Source organism: Chrysemys picta, chromosome 3 (assembly GCF_011386835.1).
Source record: "Chrysemys picta bellii isolate R12L10 chromosome 3, ASM1138683v2, whole genome shotgun sequence".
NCBI classification, from domain to species: domain Eukaryota; kingdom Metazoa; phylum Chordata; order Testudines; family Emydidae; genus Chrysemys; species Chrysemys picta.
In genome coordinates this window covers 205,531,630-205,556,757 of record NC_088793.1, presented here as the reverse complement: position 1 = coordinate 205,556,757, position 25,128 = coordinate 205,531,630, and the positions used below count along the sequence as shown (strand labels likewise).

General features: G+C 47.2%; 1 protein-coding gene across 1 annotated transcript; it reads left to right on the top strand.

Annotated features, from left to right (window-relative positions):
* Positions 1-492: 492 nt before the first annotated feature.
* On the top strand, positions 493-19,656 carry MALL (mal, T cell differentiation protein like). Its single transcript, XM_005311257.4, has 4 exons — positions 493-691; positions 16,431-16,598; positions 18,310-18,447; positions 19,175-19,656. The coding sequence occupies exons 1-4, from the start codon at positions 584-586 to the stop codon at positions 19,235-19,237; spliced, it is 477 nt and encodes a 158-aa protein (XP_005311314.1). The 5' UTR covers positions 493-583; the 3' UTR covers positions 19,238-19,656.
* The last annotated feature ends 5,472 nt before the right edge of the window (positions 19,657-25,128 follow it).

The window sequence follows — 25,128 nt, the reverse complement described above, 5'->3', positions numbered from 1 at the left end:
CCTTGTCCCCATCGCCTAGCGCTTTCCCCGTTGGTTCTCCAGCTCAGTGCACACGTCCTATCTGCTGGGTTTTCCTGCTGTTCAGTGTAGGTTGTTCAGTCATTGGGGTGTCTCTTTCTCTTGCTGGATGCTCTGTTGATCTGGGTTGGTTTCAGCATGTTCTTTAATGGCCCAGACAGCTAGGTGACACACACCCATTATGGCTTGTATTTTGCCCCGACAGCAGAGTTAATCCTCCCATTCCCTACCAGGTAGCTGTGGAAGGTGTAGGAGGAAACTGAGGCACATATCAGAATCATAAAAATATTACAAATCATTCCCACTTTGTCACTCATGCTTTCATTCACTTTCCAAGGAATGTACCTGCCTCACCTGAGCCCTTTGTTTAATTAGCCAAAGAGTAGCTGATGATTCTTTTGGCTGCAAGGAGTGGAATGACCTGCCAGGCTGGAACTAGTTTTACTGATTAAATCCAGATGGGCGTGTCAGTGGATAGTACTTTAAGCTGTGCATGCCAATGGTGTTGCGCAGATAACCACGGATAGCGGAGCTGACCCTCTACCTGTCTAAGCAGAGAAGAGAGATGGCATCAAAAGATCTCCCTCCACCTGTTACCCACACAGAACCTGACATGCCATCTGGAGCAAAAATATTTAGAACAGTGCCATATGCTTTTATCCTACCAGAGCTAGTAAGTATACTGACAGTTTTTGTTTGATTGATTGATTGCTATGGCTATCTAAAACTAAAGGCTATTTCAAATTGGTGTGTGTGGTGGTGGTGGTGATGGGGGGGGGGGGGGAATCCAGAACTAGCACAAAAAGCAACCATGGTAAGAAGAAAACTATGTGGAGGAAAAGCTTACTTCTGCAGCTACCTACATGTAAAATCAGGGCTTGAGTCAACCAAAATAATGGAAAGCACTGAAAACAACAAGGCAGACAAGGAAAGCACTGAAAACAGCTTGTCATCCTTGCATGGTGTAGAAGTTGTTTTATCTTTGTATTAAGTCAGATCTTGGAAGTTAAAGAAGTGCCTGTCATTTTCTTCTTCAGGGCTGTATTTCTCTGTCTTCATTGAGGTTTTCTGGGGGATCAAAGGTTGTAGTCATGCAGTCGGCTTTTGTCATATGCAAGTGATGGCAGATTTTCTTAATACTCCAGAGTCCAGAGTCCTGGCCATGCATTCCAGTATGTCTAGTCAGATTATGGTGTGACGAAGTGGGGGATTTTCTTGACCTATGGCAATTGATGTACTTTGATATACAATACAGTCATTAAGGTCTGTTCATAGTGATTACATGGATAACATGGAGCCTGCACCACCCACCCAAACAATTATGTGGCACATTTGTTAATTGCAGCTTCATATTCAGACAGCCATAGGAAAAGATAAGCTGACGTTTCCATTAGAAACGTCAGCATCTTGTCTTTATCATCGGCTTTGCGCTGAAACTGAGTGCTGACTGTGGTACCATGAACACAACCCTGATAAAACAGCATGTAAATCAGTGATACTCAGTTCCTGAGCCACTGAGGTCTAAATTAGCAATCAGCATAACCCAAAAGAGCCACAGCGCTGTGAAGTCATTTTCATTTACTATAGTGCTATATATTCATATTTAAACAGTATGACAGGAAAAACAGTGTGTGTGTGTGTGTATGTGTGTGTGTATATATATATATATATATATATATACATATGATTCTCACAGCAAAATGACTGACCATGTATTATTATGTTATCAACTACAATTGGTTAATAACATAGTAAAAGCCTCCTGATTGGTTAATGACTTAGACTGGCTAATAATTAAATTGGTGTTTTAATATCAAGAGCTGCAGGAGACACATTAAAGAGCCACTTTGAGCTCGTGAGCCTCGGTCCGAGCGTCGCTGAGGTAACTCGTGACGTGCCTTTCATTGCAGCCTGTGTTATCTTTCATTTTAAATACTTCTTCGCTGCTCAGTCTCAACAGAGGCACTGTTATGCTTCTTTAGTATGAACTAGTGACTTTGGACACCTTTCCCGTTATTTTAAATGACCCGAATTGCCCCGAATTTGCAAGCACTGTATATTGTTGGGAGTGGCTATCTAAGATTTATCCCTTGATTGGATCCCCTTTCTTGGAGATGAGAAGCAGGTATCTCTAGAGGAAGAATGTTCTTCTGCCAGTGCTCTGTATACACAATAGCGGTCATCTCTGAAGTTCTTAAATGTCACGTTATGTATTGTATACATATTTAGGAGGTAGTCTCCTTTTGAGACACAGGAAAGAGAGAAGCTAAAGTCCCAACCCTTCACACATTCTTACTGTGCCTTGGCACGATGTATAAGGCCTGATATTCCACTCGCACTGCTATAGATCAGGAATAATGTAGAGTCAGTGTTTAAGGCCTCCAGCTCACCTACCTTGACCTCTTGTATCTCACAGGCCACCACCACCACCCAGTCCTGGCCCACTCATCCCAACAGCCGAAATGAGACCAAACTATGACAGCTCACAGGACACTAGACGGTAAGACAGGCAGAGAACAGGAGGGACTCAGGCGCAGGGCCAGAGAAATGCTTAAGTGAGAGGATCTTGGCAAATGACCCACATTCCATGCTGCAAAGGAAGGGCAAAAACCTCCAAGGTCGCTGCCAATCTGACCTGGGGAAAATTCCTTCCCGACTGCACGTATGGTGATCACTTAGACACTGAGCATGTGAGCAAGAACCAACCAGGCAAGCACCTGAGAGAGAGAGAGAATGTGCAGTGCCACCTCAGTGCCTCCCTGTCTAGGGTCCTATTTCCAGCTGTGGCCAACTCCGATTCTTCAGAGGAAGGAGATAAAAAAAAGAACCCTCCCAGAATACATTAGGGGGAAAAAATCCCTTCCTGACCCCTGCTGGTGGCTGGATGAAACCTTGAAGCATGAGCTTTTAGGAACATAAGACATAAACCAGAAGTGAGGGATGTTGGCTGAAGTCAATCAGTTCCCGTCTCCTCTCTTAACAATTTTAAATTGATGTTGCTCCCAGTGACTTCAGTGGAATTTTTCCCCGTTTATAATGGTGTGAGATCTGAACTGGGCCCAATGGGGTTGAACTGGTGTGTGAATAATACCCAATAACACACATAATATTAGAGGATATTACACGTTATGTACAATAAAAGGAGCCTACGTGGACACATCACAATGGTTGCTTTTGAGCTGCTATCACATGTTCATTGTGCCACGTCAAAACTCCCTAATACAGTACCCCTACTTCCCATGTATAAAGCATTAAATGTGGGAATGTAGGTGGAGCTGGTGTCAATGCTTATCGTTAAGGTTGCCTAACATTTTCCACTATAAGACCCTGTTCCGTTGTTGTTAGCTGAGTTTTTCCATGCTTGCTGTCTGCCTCAGACTGATTTTTATGGGAAAGTTTTAGCGAAAAGAATTCGGCCCTTCCCAAGAACGAGGCTAGTGAAAAATACGTGGTTTTGCCCAGGTTGAAAAAAAAAAAAGTGTACAGCTATTTCACTGGGAAGCTCTAGCAGCTCCGTGCTTTGGAGCAGGGACTTGAAACATGGCAGGGGGAACCACGCTGGTGCCTGGGAGGTGCCTATTGCCATCCCTATGAAAATCTGCCAGAACTGGCCCAGACTGTGAGCCCCTGAGAACTGCAGTTCATAAAGGCTCAGAAGAGGCTTGTTAGAGTCGGACAGCTAAATTCTCCAAAGCTTCCGGTGGCACTGAGTATAGGGTTGCCAATTTTGGTCGGACGTATTCCTGGCGGTTTCATCACATGACATCATCATTCATGAAAGATTAATTTTTAATTCCTGGAGACTCCAGGGCAATCCCGGAGGGTTGGCAACCCTAACTGAGCATGCTCCGTCCCCTCCCAGCTCCGGTGTGTGATGACTGAGCATGTACCATCATAGGAATGGAGGAGCTGAGCCCGACTTTCCCTACAAATACTCCTCCTGGCTGCTGGAGCCGGCTGTGGCCCCAGGCCCTGGAACTGAGAGCAGCGAGACAGCCTTGCTGTGCTTGCAGTGCCTCCTACTGGATGCCAGGCTCCGTGGAAGAGGAGGACGAGGTGTCTAGCTGGGATGGGAGCTAGGAAAGCAGTGATAGGAGCACACGTGGTGAGAGCGGATAGGAGTAGAGCGGGGGCTGGGGAGAGAGAGACGGGCAGAGTTGGGACAGGGGTAGAAGCTCAGGGGAGAGGTGCAGGAGCAGAAGGGGATGAAGAAGACAGGATTTTGGAGGGGCAGAGGGGCTAGGAGCTTAGAGGGATCGAAGTAGAGATGGGGGCAGGGGCTGAAGGGTTTCTCAACTGTGGGTCCCAGGGCCGGCTCCAGGGATTTGGCCGCCCCAAGCAGCCACAAAAAAAAAAAAAAAAGCCGCGATCGTGATTGCGATCGCGATCTGCGGCGGCAATTCGGCGGAAGGCCCTTCGCTCCTAGCGGGAGTGAGGGACTGTCCGCTGAATTGCCGCCGAATAGCTGGACCTGCCGCCCCTGTCAGGATTGGCCGCCCCAAGCACCAGCTTGCCAAACTGGTGCCTGGAGCCGGCCCTGGTGGGTCCCAACCCAAAATTGGGTCTCCAGAATGTGCGCACAGCTCTTTTTAGCACGCTAGATCAAGCGGCACTAGTGCACGTCTGGCCACCTGGTGCCGCTTGCTCTAGCGTGCTAAAAAGAGCTGTGTGCACATTTTGGCCTGGGCGGTGGCTTGGGCTAGTCAGTGGGTTGGGCAGGCGCGGACTCGGGCGGCTCGTCTCGGCCGCCCGCCTGTGCTGCAGAGCCCTGATGCTATTTTTAGCACGCTCGATCAAGTGGAGCTAGCGTTAGTCTGTCTCCCCCGTGTAGATGTACCCTCGGGCAGTGGGTCTCAAACTGTTGTTCTGGTGCCCCCTTTCACACAGCAAGCCTCTGAGTGCGACCCCCCCTTATAAATTACATTTTTTTAAATATATTTAACACCACTATAAATGCTGGAGGCAAAGCGGGGTTTGGGTGGAGGCTGACAGCTCACGACCCCCCATGTCCCAACCCCCAGTTTGAGAACCCCTGCTCTAGGGGCCTGATCCAACTCCTATTGGAGTCTTTCCGTGGCCACCAATGGGAGTTGCTCAGGCCCTAAATATATAACGACATGCACACAAAAAAACGACTTCAAAAGAACATTCAGGCTGCAAACCGAGGACTCCGAAGTCAGGAAATGCCGGAATGAAGGCTGTCTGTGCAGTTTGGCCCCTATGTGTGTATCCAGGATGATACAGTCTGTAATTACATGATCACATGCTGGTTTTCCCCCAGAGGACCCTGCCTCATGCAGTGCGCAGACTGGGCGGCGCGCAAGAGCAGCTAGTCAATATTTTGTTTTATCCTCATTGTCCCCATGAACACAGGGAAATGGAAAGTGTCGGGACACCGTAACTATCGGCAAGACCAGCTCTGCCTATATTTTAGGCAGCAACATACCCGTTTTAAGCAACAGACTGCTGCTTTAGGTGATTATTGATTGTCTCATTTAGTCTCCCTACTCCATCCCATTCAGAGGGAACCATCTGTAGAAAATGGACATTACCATTCAAAGCCAGGACCCGTGGTGAGGACAGGGCGTCTTTTTATGTCACGTTGCCATAGACAGAAGGAGCAGGTAGGCTGGGTCATTGTGCCCCAGGGTGACAGATGACCTGGGCCTAATCCTGGACCTGAAGAAAGTGAAGACTTTCCAGAGAGGCCTTGCAAATGAAACACCCCAGTTCAACTTAGTTTTGGGGGGATTAGCATATGTTGGCGGAGTGCTGCAACCCTGACTCATACGGACGTGGGTCTAAGACCCCAAACAGCCATTGGGCTAACACGAGGAGTAGGCCAGGCCAGAGCAGAGCAGATGGGATGACTATGACCATGTGGTCATGACCAGGCTGGTTAACTGTCCGATGCCCTTTGGGTATCCACAGTTCAGCACAGCTGCCCTGCCTGTGTCTTGTGGCGTGACTCTGCCGGACGGAGAGCAAGGGTCTTTTCGTGCGTGTCCCCCTGCATGTGAGTGTCCGGGCTGGGTGAATCCAGGTGGGAGGTGCCCACGTGGCACTAACAGCTGGAGCGGTGATGGCGCTTGCCTTTTGGTGCAGTTACGAGCACTCCCAAATACCATGGTACCCAAGCGCTCACAGTGACCACAGTGGCGGGGCTGGTGACAATGCAGTGCAAACACTAAGGAAAGGGATCGGTGTGAGGGAAGAATTGCTCTTTTCCTCCTACTCCGGTTCCTGTCGGCTGATTGCAAAGACTGGTAATACCCTGTTGCATGCCTCTGGGACCTTTTATCTGAAGATCTCCAAGCACCTTACGCACAAGTAATTGAGCCCGGATTGTGGTTAGATCATTTTAGAGCGGCACTGCTGTCGCTGAGGCACAGGTGTTACCCAAGGGCAGAACTGCGAATAGAATCCAGGGCCTTGATTCTGACCTGCCGCCAGTTGGAGCTTGGAGGGCAGGGTTGGTTCCCTTTGGGGCCAGCCGGGGATCCCTATGGGTTACAACTCTATGGTGGCCTTAAAGGGTCACCCCACACAGCCTGCACTCTGCCCTGAGCCACGGGCCAGGATTCCCAGGGACGGCAAGAGGGGGTCTTTAAGGGACACATCCTTCTAGGCTTTATGTTGTGTATCCATTGATCGTCATTATGTAAATTAGGCAATGATACTGCCAGATTTTATAATTTTTGCATGACGTCCCTTGACCTGTGCTAGGGGGTCACGACCCACAGTGTGAAACCCTGTACATCAGCCGGACTCTCTTCTCTGTGACATGCATGGTGTTTGGACACTCTCTCTGTGGAGCTGTCCCTTCCACGAGGGTAGGGCACATCTTTAGCACTACAGTTCAGAACAGGCCCCTGTAGTCACAGATCTGCTAATCGTAGCAAACACATTGACTGTAGGATTTATTGGTATGAAATCCTGGACTGCCTGCATGCAAGCCTCCTTTAAGTCAGTGATCTGCATGAGAACGTTCCTTCCTTATGCACACCTCCCGGAAACGCCTTCCCTCGCTGGAGGGTAATGATACAACAGGAAAGCAGTGGCACAAAAAACCCGACTCGTTTTTGAAGGTGCTGGGTGTGGGTTGAGAATAGGGTGACCAGATGTCCCGATTTTATAGGGACAGTCCCGATTTTTGGGTCTTTTTCTTATATAGGCTCCTATTACCCCCCACCCCCGTCCCGATTTTTCACCTTTGCTGTCTGGTCACCCTAGTTGAGAAACCTATGCTTTATAAAGACCTGGCACCGATAATAATCTTACCCTGCCCTTCTAGAGCATCTTCGAGCCACGGCACATTGGAAGCATTTACCGATGGAAGGGTTGTAACATGCCGGGGAGGCAGGGAAGTGCAGTTAACCCCACTGTACAGATGAGGAACTGAGGCACAGAGAGATTAAGTGATGTGCCCAAGGTCACACAGATAGACTATGTCTGTGGCATGGCTGAGAATTGAACCCACATTTGACTCCCAGCCTTGTGCTTCTACCCACTAGAAAGCCACCTTTGCTTAGACATAGAAGGTATAAGCCAGGGCCCAGTCACCCTCGTAAACAGCTACTAGGGATACAGCAAAGAGATGAGCTGCTGAGGCAGAGAAAGTCTGTGCGTGAGCTGTGCGGGTGGTTCTTTCTGCATGAAAACGAAGGCAGCAGAGGTCTGCACGCTTCTGTCCTGGGGCAGAAGGCAGAAGGACTCTGCTAGCGGCTGGAGTTGCTGAGAGAAAGCAGGGGGGTTGGATAAAGCATGTAGGGGAGCACTGAAAAGAAGAGAGGGGACAGGTTGAGACCATGTAGTATCTGTGTGTGTGTGTGTGTGTGTTTCATCTCGCACGACACCTTGGCAACTGTTCCTCTTTTTGTACACTCAGCATCCCAGCGGGGGAACCGTGGGAGCTGCAGGTGTTCACACTTCTGAAAGTAAGGCTGGCATATGAGACTCTGTGGCTGTGGGAAGAATAAATGGGGGAATCTCTAGAGCTCTAGCCCACAACCCCTGGGAAAAACAGAAAATCTCTTTTCTAAGGAGAAGATTGGCTATTTTAAACTCTGAGTCTTGGCTGACAGCTGCGAACGGAGGGTCCGAAAGGTCCTATCTCCGCTGGCTTTTGCTGACAGCTTCCCCCTAACTCTGCAGGTGCAAATCCTCTCCAAACCACACCATCAGAATGGCTGAAACGTTGCCTGCCCAAGATCCAAATACGCAGACGCAGTATGTTAGAACAGGACTGGAAAGGAAGGAAATCAAAGTCAGATCCCAGAAACACGACATCTGCAACATTTCCCTTCCCACATCATCCTTGTCCTAATGAAAGTCTCAAATGATCAGGGTTCCTTTGAGATCAATATAAGGCTTTTGATGCCATAGATCTACAGTTTCAGTGAGCTACTAGATTTCTGAATTTAGTATCTTTTAAAGGTGAAATGGATTTCTTTCTCGTCCCAAAAAACCTGTCTGATTGCTCCTCGGGGCGGGTCAGAGCCTCTCTTCAGGTTGCTTCTGGCTTTGTTGCTAGAAATGGAAGAAGAGCCCTGAGTAAACAAACTAACGTAACAGTGTTGGTGCGAAGTTCAACGTCAGATTTTTCTTGGCAGTGTTTTTATAGCTCAGGGTGGGTCTGGGAACACCTCTGCGAAGTATGTATTGCGTTTATGTCATTGATCTGAGCAGCTTTGCTAGAAGCAAACATTCAAAGAGTGAGAGAGGTGGCAATGTTCTGGTTTACACCATTATCCCACCAACACTGCCTGGAGCATTACCTGTGAAATGCTTGTACTACAAGACAAAGGGTGGAATCCTGACTCTATTGAAATCAATGGCAAACCCCTGCCCCCCCACCATGGACTTCAGCAGGGCCAGGTATCACCTCCTGGGTGAATAATTTGGGCCTGATCCTGGTGTCACTGCCTTGTGTAAATCAGGAGTAGCTATTGAAGTCAACGGGAGTTACAGTAGTGCAGAAATCCAAATCAGATGCGTTGTTTTTCTTAAGAACATAAGAACGGCCATATTGGGTCAGACCAAAGGTCCGTCTAGCCCAGTATCCTGTCTACCAACAGTGGCCAAGGTTCATTGTTCATTTCAGCCTTTCTGTTCATTTCACTTGTTTCCCAGGCTTCTTGCATTTGTGTTCAGGTACCTACGATAACTACCTGATTGCCCTACTTTCTCAGTCTGAATCTTCTTGCCTGAGCTCTGTGTGGTTGTGAGAGGGGAAATAGAAATACTAGAAATATTATCTGTGGGGACATCTGAGGGGTACAGTACAGATCTGTAACTATTTCCATGGGAAGTGCGAGGCCTGAAGATTTGGAGGTATCAGTTCCAATGAAAAGGCTACTCAAGAAATGGTCACTTCTGTGGCTTCTAGAGACAAGGTGGGTGAGGTAACATCTTTTAGTGGACCAACTTCTGTTGGTGAGAGAGAGAGAGACATGCTTTCGAGCCCCACAGAGCTCTTCTTCGGGTTGGGAAAGATACTCCCAGCATCACAGCTAAGTACAAGATGAAGTACAGGTATCAGAGGGGTAGCCGTGTTAGTCTGGATCTGTAAAAAGCAACAAAGAGTCCCGTGGCACCTTATAGACTAACAGATGTATTGGAGCATGAGCTTTCGTGGGTGAATACCCACTTCGTCAGACGCATGTAATGGAAATTTCCGGAGGCAGGTATAAATATGCAGGCAAGAATCAGTCTAGAGATAACGAGGTTAATTCAATCAGGGAGGATGAGGCCCTCTGCTAGCAGTTGAGGTGTGAACACCAAGGGAGGAGAAACTGCTTTTGTAGTTGGCTAGCCATTCACAGTCTTTGTTTAATCCTGAGCTGATGGTGTCAAATTTGCAAATGAACTGGAGCTCAGCAGTTTCTCTTTGAAGTCTGGTCCTGAAGTTTTTTTGCTGTAAGATGGCTACCTTTACATCTGCTATTGTGTGGCCAGGGAGGTTGAAGTGTTCCTACAGGTTTTTGTATATTGCCATTCCTAATATCTGACTTGTGTCCATTTATCGTTTTACATAGGGACTGTCCAGTTTGGCCAATGTACTAGCAGAGGGGCATTGCTGGCACATGATGGCATATATAACATTGGTGGATGTGCAGGTGAATGAACCGGTGATGTAGCTGATTTGGTTAGGTCCTGTGATGGTGTCGCTGGTGTAGATATGTGGGCAGAGTTGGCATCAAGGTTTGTTGCATGGATTGGTTCCTGAGTTTAGAGTTACTATGGTGCGGTGTGTGGTTGCTGGTGAGAATATGCTTAAGGTTGAAGATGAAGTACCTTTCCCAGACCTGAAGAAGAGCTCTGTGTAGTTCTAAAGCTTGTCTCTTTCACCAACAGAAGTTGGTCCACTAAAAGATGTTACCCCGCCCACCTTGTCTCTTTAATATCCTGAGACTGGGACACGGCTACAATTATGCTGCATACAGGTTCTGTGGCTTGTCCAATGACTGATATTTTCCATCTGCCATCAAGGTTCCTATCTATCTAGGTGGTTCTGCTGGTATCTCCCATAGGATCCCCCTTCCAGGTGTTTGGTTTTAGAAATTCTGGTTGCTTTGCTGTATAACCCAATAATGCCTGATCCACTTAATAAAGAGGAGTTGGGTACAGGACTCCTTGGAATTGCTTCAAATGAATTGTCTAGGGAGCTCCCTCTGAACCCATTACATTGTGCTGTTCCCTCTGCTGCCTTCTGCAATACAAGGCCTGTTGAATCACATCAAATTCTAACTACACTTTCTTGTCCAAAAACCTCATCTGTGATCTTCCATGTATTCTTCTCTCACTTGTGACCTATTCCATCCTTGTTGATTGACTTCAGAGTCATATCTGACACATGCCCTGCTTCATCATTGCCCTCCTGCTTCAATGGATTCTGCTGATTTTGCAGGCCATAGTTCACCTTATTTCTATTGGTCTTTTACTGGTAGTAGAACATTTCCAAAAATCAGGTCTGTTCTTCTTTGTCTTTAAACACGGGCTGGGATAAGGGGAGTAGAAGCGGCAGGTGACCAGAGAGCTATGGCGAACATGGGACAGAGGAACTGGGTGCACACTGTGGTAACCAGTCCTGGTGGTACTACGCGGGAAGACCCACAATCTGTTTCACACCTGGCCATTTTCTTCTGTTTTCCAAAAAGAATGATGACTTGGGAAGCACCCAGGCAGACACACCCTCCTTAAGCGCATGCAGTACGATAGAGCTGTGCTGATGCTCACCTGTTTTTCGGTTTGATCAGAAATTGAAGATTCACACCAAGTCCACTGGAAGGTTTGCTAGAGTTTTGTTAGCATTTCGGGTGAACCTAAACCAGCTCACGGGGTTCCTTTCAATGTGATCCTACCATGGTGACTGGAGTTTTGACTTGGGTTTCACTTTGATGTTTTGATCCGCCCCCCCAAAGTAGAATCATTGTGGACTGAACCAAAGAAATGCTCCCTTGAGCTTCTGTGATGTGCGAGTTTCACAAAGCTATAAGACTCTCCAATCCAAAACCCAGTGAAGTCAATGGGAATCTTTCCATTGACTACAACGGGCCTCGGATCAGTCTCTCCTTGCTTATGCATCAGATAAGGAGATCTAGATCTCTCACACCTCTTTGATGCTGGTGTAACTCTCCTGGCTCCTAAATGTTACATGTAACATTGAGCTTGTTAGAGACTCTATTCCTGGCAATTTGGGTAAGTCAAAGGACGCTTCCTGATGGAAGTAAAGACAATGGGGGTCACTAATGCCGAAACAATGCCGGTAACAAGTCTTTTGATGTATTTTGCTTTCTCTGTGGCTTTTGTAGTAGCAGTATAACACAGCTCAATACCTCCGCAGCCCCTGTAATGAAATATTACAGACACCACCACCAAATGCTATGTCACAAGAACGTGAAGGTCACAAAGCCAAGCACTCAAAAGTTAGCAAATGCCAGTGTTCCATGTGCGACCCTGGACAGCAAGAGAACAATGAGCTAGGGGAATGTGCTTCACTGCAGAGGTTCTCAACTCCTGGGAAGAGGTCCACAGATTGACGTGACCTGGTTCAAAGGCCATAGCAAACACAGGACTTGAAACTGCGACACAAATAATAGCCTTGATCTAGGCAGAGAGAGTCCATCCAGGACTGACAGGCATGAGCCTGTGACCAAAAGAAACAGCCACTGAAGGAGGATTTGGAGTATATTAGAGCTACGAGGGTCTCCATGTGGCAGATGGGTGATGCCTGGTAAGCTTGGGTCGATGGCAAATTATTATTTCCTTTCTTACATTTAATTTTATCCTTCACATAACAGAATGTCTGTTCTGCAGCCTGTACAAGGGAAGACCAACACCTATGCATGGTAACCACCTCCCAGTTTGATGCTGTTCTTGAGGCTTTATCCCACACCTTTACCTTTAGTAAGGAACCCAGTGTGCTAGATTCAGACCTTTTCCCTCCTCTTCCATCTGAAAGTTCCAGAATAATTAAGGTCTAGGATCTCTTGCCATCTAGAGTTCATAAATCAACTCTTAGACTCATTAATATAGTCATCAGAGGTCTCTAGATCCAGTCTTACTCCATTCAGTTGGGCATTCCTGAAAGTTGAATGCAAGTGAACAAATTGTGAAGTGGTTGATTTGCTCACCACTGAAAAATGAAAAGCGTCTGCTTGAGTCTGTTGAGTTGGGTGCAGCAGTGGGTGGGGTGGGGTGGAGTGGAGATCCGAGTGGGAGGCCGCATGGACAGGAGGGAGAGTGTGTTAGGGAAGCAGTAAGATATGACGGGCGCAGCATTTCTGAGCAGTTAGTCAGTGCCTCGGGGTGGATTGTGCAGCACAAAGATGAAGGTCAAGTGGTTTCAACAGCTTGAAAAATGCAATTATCCCCTCTGAATTGCCTGTCATGGCTAATAAATAAATAAACGGTCCCACCTATGCTGCTTGTGCATAGCAGAGTGTGACGCCCTCGCTGGCCAGGATTAGAACAATGTTCGAGCTAGTTCACAACGGCAGCATTCTTCTCCTCCCCAGAGGGAATGCTGGAAGCCCGTTCTCTCTCCACGATGGGTGCTGACTATAGGAATCAAAGACCACGTCCTGGGAGAGGCACTCGTGAGCACTGCACCCTTCTCCCATCCCGCGTGAGCCCAGTCCAGCTCTCAGTGGACCCTTTCCATTAACTTCCCTGGGCACTGGATGGGCCCCTGACATTTGTGACTTTCAATGTAGTGACAGGGATGGAAGTCAGGAGCACGGATGGCTTTGCAAGGGAGGTTGAATACCCTGCAGCATGGGTGGCACGTGACTCCTCCATTTGGGGAGGTTGCACGTGCCCAGACCGTGGCCCTGCCCCTAGGCCCACCCTTGCTCCAGCCCCACTCGTCTCCCTCCCCACCTGCCACTTATTCCCACGGCGTATGCTCTGCAGGTCGAAGAAATGACAGCTGAGGGGGTGAACGGGGTGTGAATAATGTTTCCTACACGATGTTGTCTGTTGTTGGCTATTCTCGTGGCTCCATTCGGCCACTGTGGGGAAGGGTGCGCGGAGTCGGGCTCCATCATCCCAGCCATCCTTCACAAAGAGCAAAGCCATAATCCACCACCGCTTGGCAAAGGAATGACATGCTCTCAGCAGCGCTGGCCCTCAAGGCCACATAGCCGGAGCTGGTGGTAGGATAGTGATTGTTAGGGGGGATAGCATTGCCCGGCATGCTACGGAGTCCCACTGCACAGTCGGGTGAGGATAAGGGCTATGAAGGGACAAACTCATGACCATATGGAACAGACCTGTGTGAAAATGCAGAAAGTTTTTGCCCATTTTCATAGACCTCCCCGTTTCCTCCCCACCTCCAAATTGGCATTTGCAAGAAATTTCACAAGACTTCGGTTTGCAGAGCCTTCTTTCGCAGCAAAAACGATTTTGCTTGAAAATGGCCTGATTTAACATAGTACGCCACATAACCGGGAACAACACTGAATTCTCCTCATGTTCAAATGTCACTGCCACATCTCCAAACCATATTCTAGTCTTTGCTATGCTGTACAGCTTCTTGGACCACCGTCCTCATCACTGTGAGCTCCCTGGAGCACAGACCAACTCCTTGTTCTGCGTTTGTCCAGCGCCTAGCACATCGGGGGTCTGGTCCATGACTAGGGCTTTTAACCACTACCGTAATACAAATAATAAATCGCAATAATGGAGTAGATAAGCACTTTCCTGTGAGGTTGTGACTAATGTACTCTGAACTTGAGAGGCAGAGGCCAGCCAGAGCTAGCTTTCAAGAAACAAGGCTTGCTGGTCAAGTTTTTAAAATATGAATATCTAACAACAGGCTTCTAAGTCCATATTAAGCCACCTAAAAAAATGACCTGCTCTTCCAACATACCTAGCTCCCAGCAGCAACCTTCAAAATCACTGACAAAACTGCTACTGACTTCAACAGGAGCAAGACCCAGCCTTGGATGTGATCAGGGCCGGCTCCAGGCACCAGCCCAGCAAGCAGGTGCTTGGGGCGGCCAAGGGGAAGGGGCAGCACGTTGGGCTCTTCGGCGGCAATTCGGTGGCAGGTCCTTTGGTCCCTCTCAGGGGGAAGAACCTGCCGCCGAATTGCACCCGAAGAAGAAAGCAGTGTGGTGGAGCTGCCGCCGATCGCGGCTTTTTTTTTTTTTTTTCCGCTGCTTGGGGCGGCAAAAACCCTGGAGCCGGCCCTGGATGTGATTGAAGGCCTGCAGTACATTGTGTTTATCTCCCTTCATCTATTGCCCCTTCACTGAATCAGAGAGAGGTCTGCAAATCTCAGGATCTAACTTCGTATAGTGGGAGAGTGGAAATACCATTTGTACTTTGGTATGAATTTCATCCGCGTTTCTACATGGCATTTGCTCCCTTCCCCCGTCATAAAATCCCTCTCCACAGTCTCTCACCGGGATATACCGGCTGCATGATATCAGCCAGGAAAAGTAGCATAGGAAGGAACCTTTCCAAGTTTTTGCTCTGCAGTATATGCCAGTGCCTGGTATTTTATGACTGTGTTCCCATTCCTCTTCTTGCTCAGCAGACATTATAGATCTCCTACTGTTTTTCACTTGAGAAATTCCTTGCATTCATATTGTGAGTTTGGCGAGGATTTTTCAGAAATCTGACAGGCTGAATTTGGATCACAGAGTAGCATACACCAATGATGAATTGCAGAGGACCCGGCTGGGGTAAAGATCCAAAAGACACTAGAGCATATCCAAACCTCGTGACTCTGCCAAATTATGCTGGAACCCTTGTGGAGAACTGATTGCTTGTGAGATTGCTGATGCTTCTGGTCAGAATGTTCTTGTGCCTTTTCCTTGGTACTTCAGCCCATCCACATTTGCTCCTGGCTAGAAGCGAAAAGAGACATGAAACTGGCAAGTCATCATTTTAAAGTTAACCAAACAAGATTTGGATGTTGAAAAAGGATCATGTCTGCTTTTTCATAGAGTCATAGCTTTTTAAGGCCAGAAGGGACCAATGTGACCATCTACTCTGATCCCTGCATATTCTATGTCAGAGAATCTCACCCAGTGATTCCTGCGGTAGAGATAATTATTCTGCTCTGCTATATAAGTGAACGCTATTGAGTCCAATAACTTGTAGCTGAATTAGAATGTATATTTTAGGAAGACATCCCATAAGAAAATAAGAATGGCCATACTGAGTCAGACCAAAGGTCCATCTAGCCCAGTATCCTGTTTTCCAACAGTGGCCAATGCCAGGTGCCCCAGAGGGAATGAACAGAACAGGTAATCATCCAGTGATCCATCCCCTGTCACCCATTCCCAGGTTCTGGCAAACAGAGGCTAGGGACACCATCCCTGCCCATCCTGGCTAATAGCCATTGATGGACCTATCCACCGTGAATTTATCTAGTTATTTTTTGAACCCTGTTATAGTCTTGGCCTTCACAACATCCTCTGGCAAGGAGTTCCACAGGTTGACTGTGCGTTGTGTGTGTGGGGGAAAAATCTGTTTGAGTTTTGGTTGAAGAGTTGGGTCAACTTGTACTTGGCTTGATGCGATCTGGAACAAAGAATGTAATCCATACTCACGGGGTGCGGGACTCACGGGGTGTGGCTTTATCATGGCTCCTCTGTGTGGGGCCATTCCAATACTCCTCTCCCAGGCAGTACTCACAGGCGATACGCTTTTTGTAGCAGGGACTATAATTTACCAGCTGTCTCTACAGTACCCAACACAATTGGGCCTAGACACCAGAGAGGCTCTAGTCATTGCTGTCATACTAACAATAATGAGTGCAGAGCTGGTGGGCCTGGTGTATTGTCTCTTAATATTGAGACAACCAAGCTAGGGACGATGAGAAATGCAATGTATGAACAAGAGCAAAGTTGACTCTCTCAATGGAGTTCATTGGGTTTCTCGTTTGTTTTTGGCAGATATTTGGATGCTGGGTCTGGATCCTCGTAGCTGCCACCACAGTGTATTTCCCTATGCTGCAGGGATGGGTTATGTACGTCTCACTGAGTTCATTTTCCTTCTCCCTGATGTTCCTGTTGTGTTACCTGTTTGGATTTCGCAGAAACAGTGACTCGTGGAAAGTAGTGGTAAGAACACACTCACTTATTTTGGGGGTTGCTGCCGGTGGTGGCTCTTCTCATTCCTGTGACTGCCTTTCAGCTTCAGGTCTCACCTCTCAAGCAGAAAGTTGACTTCAGAATTGACTTTCCATGTGTTCTGCACTTTCTGATCTTTTCACACAAAAGGTCCGGCAGATGGAATCATCCCAGGTCATTCTGCAATGTTCTCACTGGTTCTTCTGACATTTCTTCTAACATTGCATGTGAAACTGATGCAATTCAACTAGAATATAGAAAATAAGGTTAGCTGCAGGGCCACCTGAACCCTCTGGTGTTTGGTTCAAACCTCTTGGTACTTCCTTCGTAGCTACAAAGCCAGTTGGTTAATAACAGGGGTGCGAGGTGCCCCGGTGTACTTAAAGCTACAAAAGAGTTTTCATTATAATCTACTTTCACATGCTCATGGCTTATCATTTGGGCTGAAATGGGGTGATTTTTCCCTCCGAGTTTGGAGAAAACCTCTTTAGTCATTTTTAAGTTATGGGAGAGAGAAAGGAGAAAAGAAAATAACACAAAAGCTCTAGCCGTGTCCTTTTGAGCAGGGCTAGCGCAAAAGCAGCTGAAGTCAGCGGTGTGACAAGACTGGGGCTCTGAGGTGCTAATAGAACAGTCGCCTGGGCTCTGTGATTTCAGAGCCTTTGCGAGGTTGGTCGCATTTGTCTGCAGATTCTAAGCCGCTGCTTAAAAGAAAGTTTCGTTCTTCCACTGTTGCAGAAATGAGCCATCCCAATGTAAGTGCGCTGCTAAGCCAGTCTTGCAAAAACCTCCCTCTGTGCCCAAACCAGAGCAGCAGAAACGGTAGGAACTCGCAGTGCCCCATCGATTCTGCTTACTTTGAGTTGGACATGCAGCATCTACACTTACAGCAGCAACACCTCAGCTACATTGAACATATGCAGCATTTTCCATTCTTGTTTCCTGCTAAATAACATGTTGCCTTTTGAAACACTACACTCGAGGGGAAAGTTGGTGGTGTGTGATTAAGGCCCGAGATCAAGAAATCTGGGTTCAATTCCTGGCTCTGCTATAGAGTTCCTTGGTGAGCTGGTGTACGTCTCTCTGCTCCCCATCTTTCAATTGGCTTAACAATACTTCCCTGCCTTACCGGGATGTTCTGAGGGTAATTTCATTGTCTGAGAGCGTGTAGAGATGATTAGGGCATATAAGCAGATGTCTAGTAAACATATACAATAAAATATACAGGTGAGTTAATGATGCTGTCGAACCTTAACTTGGCCTTTTCCTATCTTTTTGTGATTATTAACTGTGAAAACTTAACGTGCCATTAATGTACTTTTTTGCTTCTATGAATGGTGTAGCATCATATGACTGCAAGCCTGGGAAGACACTTTCATGCTAAACCAACTCTTTTTCAAGTTGCTTGTGACTTGCAAAATGTTTCCTCTTGGGCTTGACTGTCACATGCCTGGTCCCAGCCCAAAGAAGATTTAGTTGCTGTGGAACATTTGAGAGAAATTGTTCCAGATGTTTTTGAGTCATGCAGGCATCATCCTTCCCACTTTTGTAGAACTGAAAAGCAGACATCGGACAGCTGAAGGGTCATAGCTATGCTGTTGAGCTGGAAAGTACAGCTGTCCTGTAAGTGAGGAGGAGGTACCTGCACTGTGAATGTGTATTTCAACCTCACAAACCTTCCTCTTTGTCTCTTGTTTTGCAGGATAGTATGTATCATGGAGCCACTGCAATTTTCTATATGAGCGCGGCGGTCTTACAAGCTAATGCAACAATCCGCTCTGAGACTGAAGTGCCTGGACAATATATTCCTCGTTATTATCAAATCAATGTCGCTGCCTCAGTAAGTTGCATGCTTAGCGTATTGATTAGCCACAGTTTCGTGTAGGCACCTCTATTTCCTGTGTAATTTCCATGGGAAAGTTTCAACATTGCTGACATTTTTTCAGGGTTTTTTTGTTGGAAAAATCAAAGCCAAATATTTCAGGTCAGGTAGGTCATCCCAAATCGAAGCAGTTTGGCTTGTCAAACTGAACTGAACCACTTAGTTTCATGTCAGAGGGACCTTTAATCTGAGTCTGTCTGAGCTGCCATGGTGCTTGATGGGAGTTGTAGTTGTAGTTAGTATCATAGGATCCTATGGCCACAGTTTACCATGGGAAATGTCATCCAGCCATAGGACAGTTGGGGCACAAAGCACCCAAACTACAACTCCCATGAGGCACTGTGGCGGCTCAGGCGGATACAAAACAAAAACGTTTCCACATTTCTGAATTGAATTTTTTTGTAATTTTTAGGTCCTTGAAAAATTTTGATATTTTGCCTTTTCCTCACAACTGGGGACGGGAAAGACAGAAAATTCCGATTTCCAGTCAACTCTGCTCTGGGGCTTTCCCACGATTTGAGTTTGAGATTTTATTCATTAGTAGATTGGCAGGATCATTTTAAGGACATAAAATCCATTGAAGAAAGGACATTGGAGGGGTCACTAAGGACATAGATTAACACAAGGCTGAAATCGGTAGAGTAATTTCATTGCCTAGTAACGTTCTTTCCATTTTTCCTTTCAGTTCTTTGCTTTTATCACAGCTCTGCTGTATATTTTACATGCCTTCAGCATCTACTACCACTGAAGACTGCTGTCAAAGAGAGAAACGGGGTGACTGAGACACGCAGCAGGGACACCCGGACTTTGTGTACCTAAAACAATGGTTTAATTGGATTAAGAACATAATTCAGTGTAAATGTAGGTCATCTGGAGCCTGGCTCCGCTTCATTTTAATTTTAAAAGAGATTTGTTTTATAAATCTGTAAATCTTAATTTTTATAGAGTATTGTGTATTTTCTGTCTGAAAGCAGTATCGTTTGGGGGGAAGCTTGTTCAAGTAGTCCTATGCAGAATATAGACATCTTCTCGTCCCCACGTATCCCAATGTCTCAGCTTTTGTCGTGTCCAAAGACTCTCTGGCTGTATGGTCGCATATGCTTGTGGTAGGGGTTGCATGAACTAACTTATTGGAAAATATAAAGGTCTCTTTGTTTTCTTACGGCAGCTGCTTTGTTGTGTATTGTTCTTTTCGTTACGTTTCTCTATCGACTCGTTCTGGTCTGATTAGAACTACGGTTCCCCTGAGCTAGTTCACACATCTCCTGCCGCTTGTGTAGTGAAACGCCCCTCACCTCTGTGACTAGCTGGCCCCATTTCCAGCACCTGCTCCACGTGCTGAAATCCATCCTTGTGCAGAGCGCCAGCACCAGCGCTGTACACCACTGCAGTCCCATTTACGCCTATGCGCTGAAGTCCTGACGTCAATGGCCGAGCTCCCAGTGATGTCAATGGGACCAGAACCTCACTGCATGGTCAGAGAGCAACGTGAGAGTCTTGTTTTATGAAGCTCTAATTTTCCATCCAGAGGTGTCAGCCAGTGTTACGTGCTCAGCAGTTTGCCCTAACAGGAAACCACAGTGCCCAAAGGAAATAACTGTAAATGGAAGCAAATAAGTCAGGTGGCAATTCCCTACTTTTCAGGGGGTTGTGAGACTACATTAATTACTGTTCCTAGGTGCTTTGAGATCCTCAGAGGAAAGGCACTGTGACCGAGTCTCCCCTCACCTTTCTCTTTGTTCAGCTAAATCGATTGAGCTCCTCGCGGCTCTATCAGGCAGGTTTCCAATCCTTCATCGTTCTTGTGGCTCTTCTCTGACCCCCTCTCCAATTTACCAACAGCCTGCTTGACCCCCAGCTCTAGCCGCACCTTTCTCTGACATTGCGTTATAACAGGCTCTCTCCTCGTAGGAAATCTCCCCTGAGATGGGCGGTATTTGGTCTGCCCCGTAATAATACGAGCTGGTAAAGCTCCGTGACTCGCCCGAGAAGCTTCAGCTCACGCCCGGCGCTCTGATTTTGAGCGCTGCTATTTGAAGGAGACAAGAAGCCGAAGCCAAATCCTGCCTGCGTTATTCAGGCAAAACTGCCCCTGAAGGCGAGGCGGGGCTTCGCCTGAGCTGTCGCTAAGGGCTCCACACAGACTCCCATTGTCATTACTGGGCCCTGGCTCAGGGCCGTAAACACAGAACTATCGTACCCAAATGCACCTCAGTAACAGGAGGGCCCAGTACATGTTCAAGGGGGTCCTGCCACGTGCTCCTTGCTGATTCCCTTTGTCATGTGACAGCCAAGGGGGGAAGTGGAGCTGCCTTGTAAGGCCCTGCTGTGCGGGTGTGGTGGATGGTGGATGGAGTCTGGGGCTGCCCATGTGCTGGGGAGCAGAGAGAGGGAATCAGCCACCGCACCCTAGCAAGGCCTGATTGCCATCCCTTACACGCGTTCCTAGCAGACAAAAGAGGGGCAGTAATGGGGAGCGTGCGCATCAGAGTGACCCCTGAGACCCCTCAACTGCCTCCTCAGCCGCCATCGGAGCCACAGCCTCAGCGAGTGTACACGGGCGTCAACGGAGCGAGCCTGGTTCATGCCAGCTGAGAATGGAAAGACATTAAACCCACTGGCTGTCACTGCCCCCTGCAAAGCTACAGTGGCAAGCCTCACCCCCGCCCCAAGGGCTTGAGGGTAGCTGTGAACCCCCATTCCCCACCCCAGGGCCTTGTGGGTAGCTATAACCCCCCTTCCATTCCAAGGCCTTATGGGTAGCTGTGATCCCCTAGCCCCACCCTGTAGCCTTATAAGTAGCTGTGATTAGGGTGACCAGATGTCCCGATTTTATAGGGACAGTCCCAATTTTGGGGGCTTTTTCTTATATAGGCTCCTATTACCCCCCCACCCTCATCCCGATTTTTACACCTGCTATCTAGACACCCTAGCTGTGATCCTCCCAATCTGCCCTAAGGCCTTGTGGGTAACTGTGATTCCCCCATCCCCAACCTGCCCCAGGGCCTTGTGGATAACTCTGCTCACCCTGTGAAGGTTCTCGAACTGTGAGTCACCTTGTTACCGCCTGCCTCTAATGAGATGGAGCCTTGCCTGTGGTGGCTGGGTGTGAGGTCCCTGACACCACCAGCCTGTCAGCCACTCAAGCCTGCTCCTTCGGGCTGTGCCAGACCTAGGTTAGCCTGGCAGGTCAACAAGAGTTGCACCTGAGTCCCCTTGGAGCATGCCCCTGTGATAGCCAGCTCCTGGCACTGTGGGCCCTAGTTTTACTTTAAACCACGGCTCCTGTAAAATCACAGCGCCCTTGTAATAAACCAAGAGGTTTAGTTAAGAGAGACTAGAGAGTCAACTAAACACGAGAGAGCGATGGAAATAAAAGCTTACACTACAAAACAAAATAATAAAATGTGAATGAAGGCCTACATTTATCGCTAGTTCCCTTTCCTGTCTAATAAAGTTCAGTCTGTTGCAGAAGTGCCTGGTTTTAAAGGAACCGTGAACCCTCAAAAAAGTTTGCTCTTTAATAAAAAAAATTTCCCCTCCAAGTTCAGTCTGTTGCAGAGCTGACTGGCTTTAAAGGCACCAAGATGAAAACACAAGACGTCTCCTCAATGAATGGCTACAGACGGCCTCGCCCTGCTCTGTGGCACACGGAACAGGCTTTTTTCTCTATTCATCGACAGGGCGATCCCATCTGGTGTAACACTCTGCACACCTTATTTACCCTCAAATGGTTTCACTTGTTTTCCATTGTAGGTGGACCTGCCATGTTGTAATCTTGTTCCCAGACTGCCCCACTGCAGGCCAATTGTGCAGCATGGTTAGAAACACTGTTCGGTTTAGGTGCAAAGCCAAACAGAGGGGGTTTTTTTGGTGTGTGTGGCTGCATTATTTAGTAGCATCAGAAGCTCAACACAGTCGTCACAGTAGGGTTGAGGGCTTTTGTAATATTCTAGCCAGGTCTAGTTGACAAGAGTGAACAGAGGCCAAACTACCTCTAACATGATTTAGCTACAGACTATGCTGTACTTCATGCTAGCTCTGTGTTTGCGCTGAAATTTCAGCTCATTGAGTGATTCAGTAGGAATACCTTCCCAGCATTGGCCGGGGATTAATTAAGTCAGCCCTTTTTCTGAAGTATATATTTAAAATAAACACTCACACACTTGCTATGATCATTTTATAATTCATGAAAGCTTGCAAGAGGCTAAAATTTTGCTTGTTACTAAGCTACCAATAGGGATGGGTGAAGTCACAATATCTGCACTACAGCTATGGGAAGCCAAGATCAACACAGCGCTGGTCACTTACAGCAAGGTTTGGCCATATTAATAACTGACGCTAAACTGAAACAAGCCCCTCTTCAACTGAAATCACAGTGTTCACAGAGGGTTTGATGATCAGTTTAAAAACTGATTTTTAAGTTAAACTGGGGCAGCTTTCTCATGTAGAGAAAACCTTAGGCCTGCGGGAGTGTATAGTCCATGTGTACTAAGCTAACATGTTGGATCAGAGTGGAAAGAGTGGCTGCATGGAACTAAACTGATTCACCAGCTAGCAGTTCATATTTGCTGTACCGTAAAGTCTGATAAACTTCAGATTGGCAGCTCCCACTTCTCTGAGTCTCGCGATTCCTCTGAGAGATGATAGCTTGCTCAGCTAAAGCTCACTGCTTATCCTAAAGCTACTACAAAATGTCTCCCAGACGTTTGGAAGGGCTGAAGGATGTTTGAAAGGATATGCAGAATTTGCAGGCCAAGAAGGCTTAATTAATATTTAACTAGCGCTGTGGAATTTATATAAATCCTGCTAGATTATGTTTGTGTATCATAATAGTTGAGCTGTGATTTTCTACAGAAATTCCATCCGGTCATCCGAAGCACATTATAAATCAATGCAGCTGCAGAATTAGCTGACATGAGCTACAAAGGTAATGTGTATACACTAAAGATCTGGCCCAAAGGCAGATATAGAGCAGTGAATATCTTTCACTCTTGGTGAATACTGTGCTTACAGGACCTCCTTCTGGCCATGGGCAAAACCAGTATCGAGCTGAAGATGGGGATAAAACAGAGAAACGAGTGGAATGCAGTGTTGCCAACGCTCACAGTTTTATCACGAATCTCACAATGTCCATTGTGTTCCTTAAAGCCCCAGTTCCTGAGCTGGGTAAGCATGGGGGAAATCTCAGCCTTCATTTTTTTTTTTAAAGTCAGTTTTAGCCTTCATGGCTGCAGAGAAAAGCTAGAAAATGTGAATCCTAAAGGGTAAAAAAACCAGAAGGCAAACAAAACCAACTGTCTATGTTCTTTCAGACAGACAATCTCATGATTTTGTTGGCCTGACATGATTATGTTTAACTCTTGGGGTTGGAGGTATTGAGACCCCTACAGCTCTGAACCCCAGTGTTCTGGCTCAGCGGCAGTTTAGGTAATTAATATTCAGCCTTGCCATATTTCTCCCCTAGTCTCAGTGGGATATTGTATTGTCTGTGCTAAAAATGAGTCTCCGGTCCTATAAACACTTTCGCACGTGACTAACTTGATTCATTCCCTGGAACCACTCACATGGGTAATAATATTTTTCACATGCATATGTGTTTGCAGGATCAGAAGCCTTAGATGTCCACCTCCTCCTCAGGACATAGACAGGGTCCACAGCCCTGAGCAGAGTGAAGGCACTCACTAAATATTAATGGCATCATTCTCCACTTACAGAGATCGTTGCAGGATCAGAGCCTAAAATAGTGTGAGTGGGCCTTTCAGTCCCATTGACTTCACTGAGGTGCCGCGGTCTGGCTGCATAGAATTAATTGTGTCGCAGGGCACCGCGGGGTGAGTCGTCAGCAACCGGATCTGAACCTGGACCCTCTGCATGCACGTGCATGAGTCGCTACTGCCTGAGATCATCAACCTCTACATGGAGCCCAATCCCAGCTACGGGGGGAGAGAACCCCACACTGAGCAGGTACAATTAGAGCTGACCGGAGGAGGACAACTCCCTTTCACAGGCCTCACAATTTTGTTTCACGTTGGAACATTCCAGATATAGCTGTAACCTGCCTCCCAGGTGGGTTGAGAGCCTGAATTAATTGTTTCTAAAGCTCTTTGGGGTCACTGGATGGGAGGCAGTAGATAATGCAAATTATTATTATTATTTCTCACTTGTTATGGGGTAAGGACCAATGCATGATCTGATCAAAGGTGAGCTTGACCCCAGTCTAAGCAATACATGGATTGGTGGCTGTTCTGCTTAGCACAGTCTGTCGACTGGCAGATAAAGAGAAGGGTATTTATCGCCTCTCAGCACAGGGAGTACCTGTAAGATGTGTTCCCAGCAATTTTGCACATTTAGGGCCTGATTCAAAGCCCACTAAAGTCCCTGGGAGTCTTTCCATTGGCTTCAGTGGGCTCTGGATCAAGCCCTTAACCTAGTGGATAAATACAGATAAACATTTTCAGCTGATTTCTTTTGTTTCCTGCTGGCAAGTAGGATCCCAGTCTGCGAAGTCTGCCCACTGGGCAGATCAAAGATAGAACGATGTGGGCCTGAGACAGCTGCATGGTGCAGTTATTCTTTTGGCCACTTGATGGACCCATTACTATGTTGTTTGTTACTCATCTGAGCGTAAGGGCACCG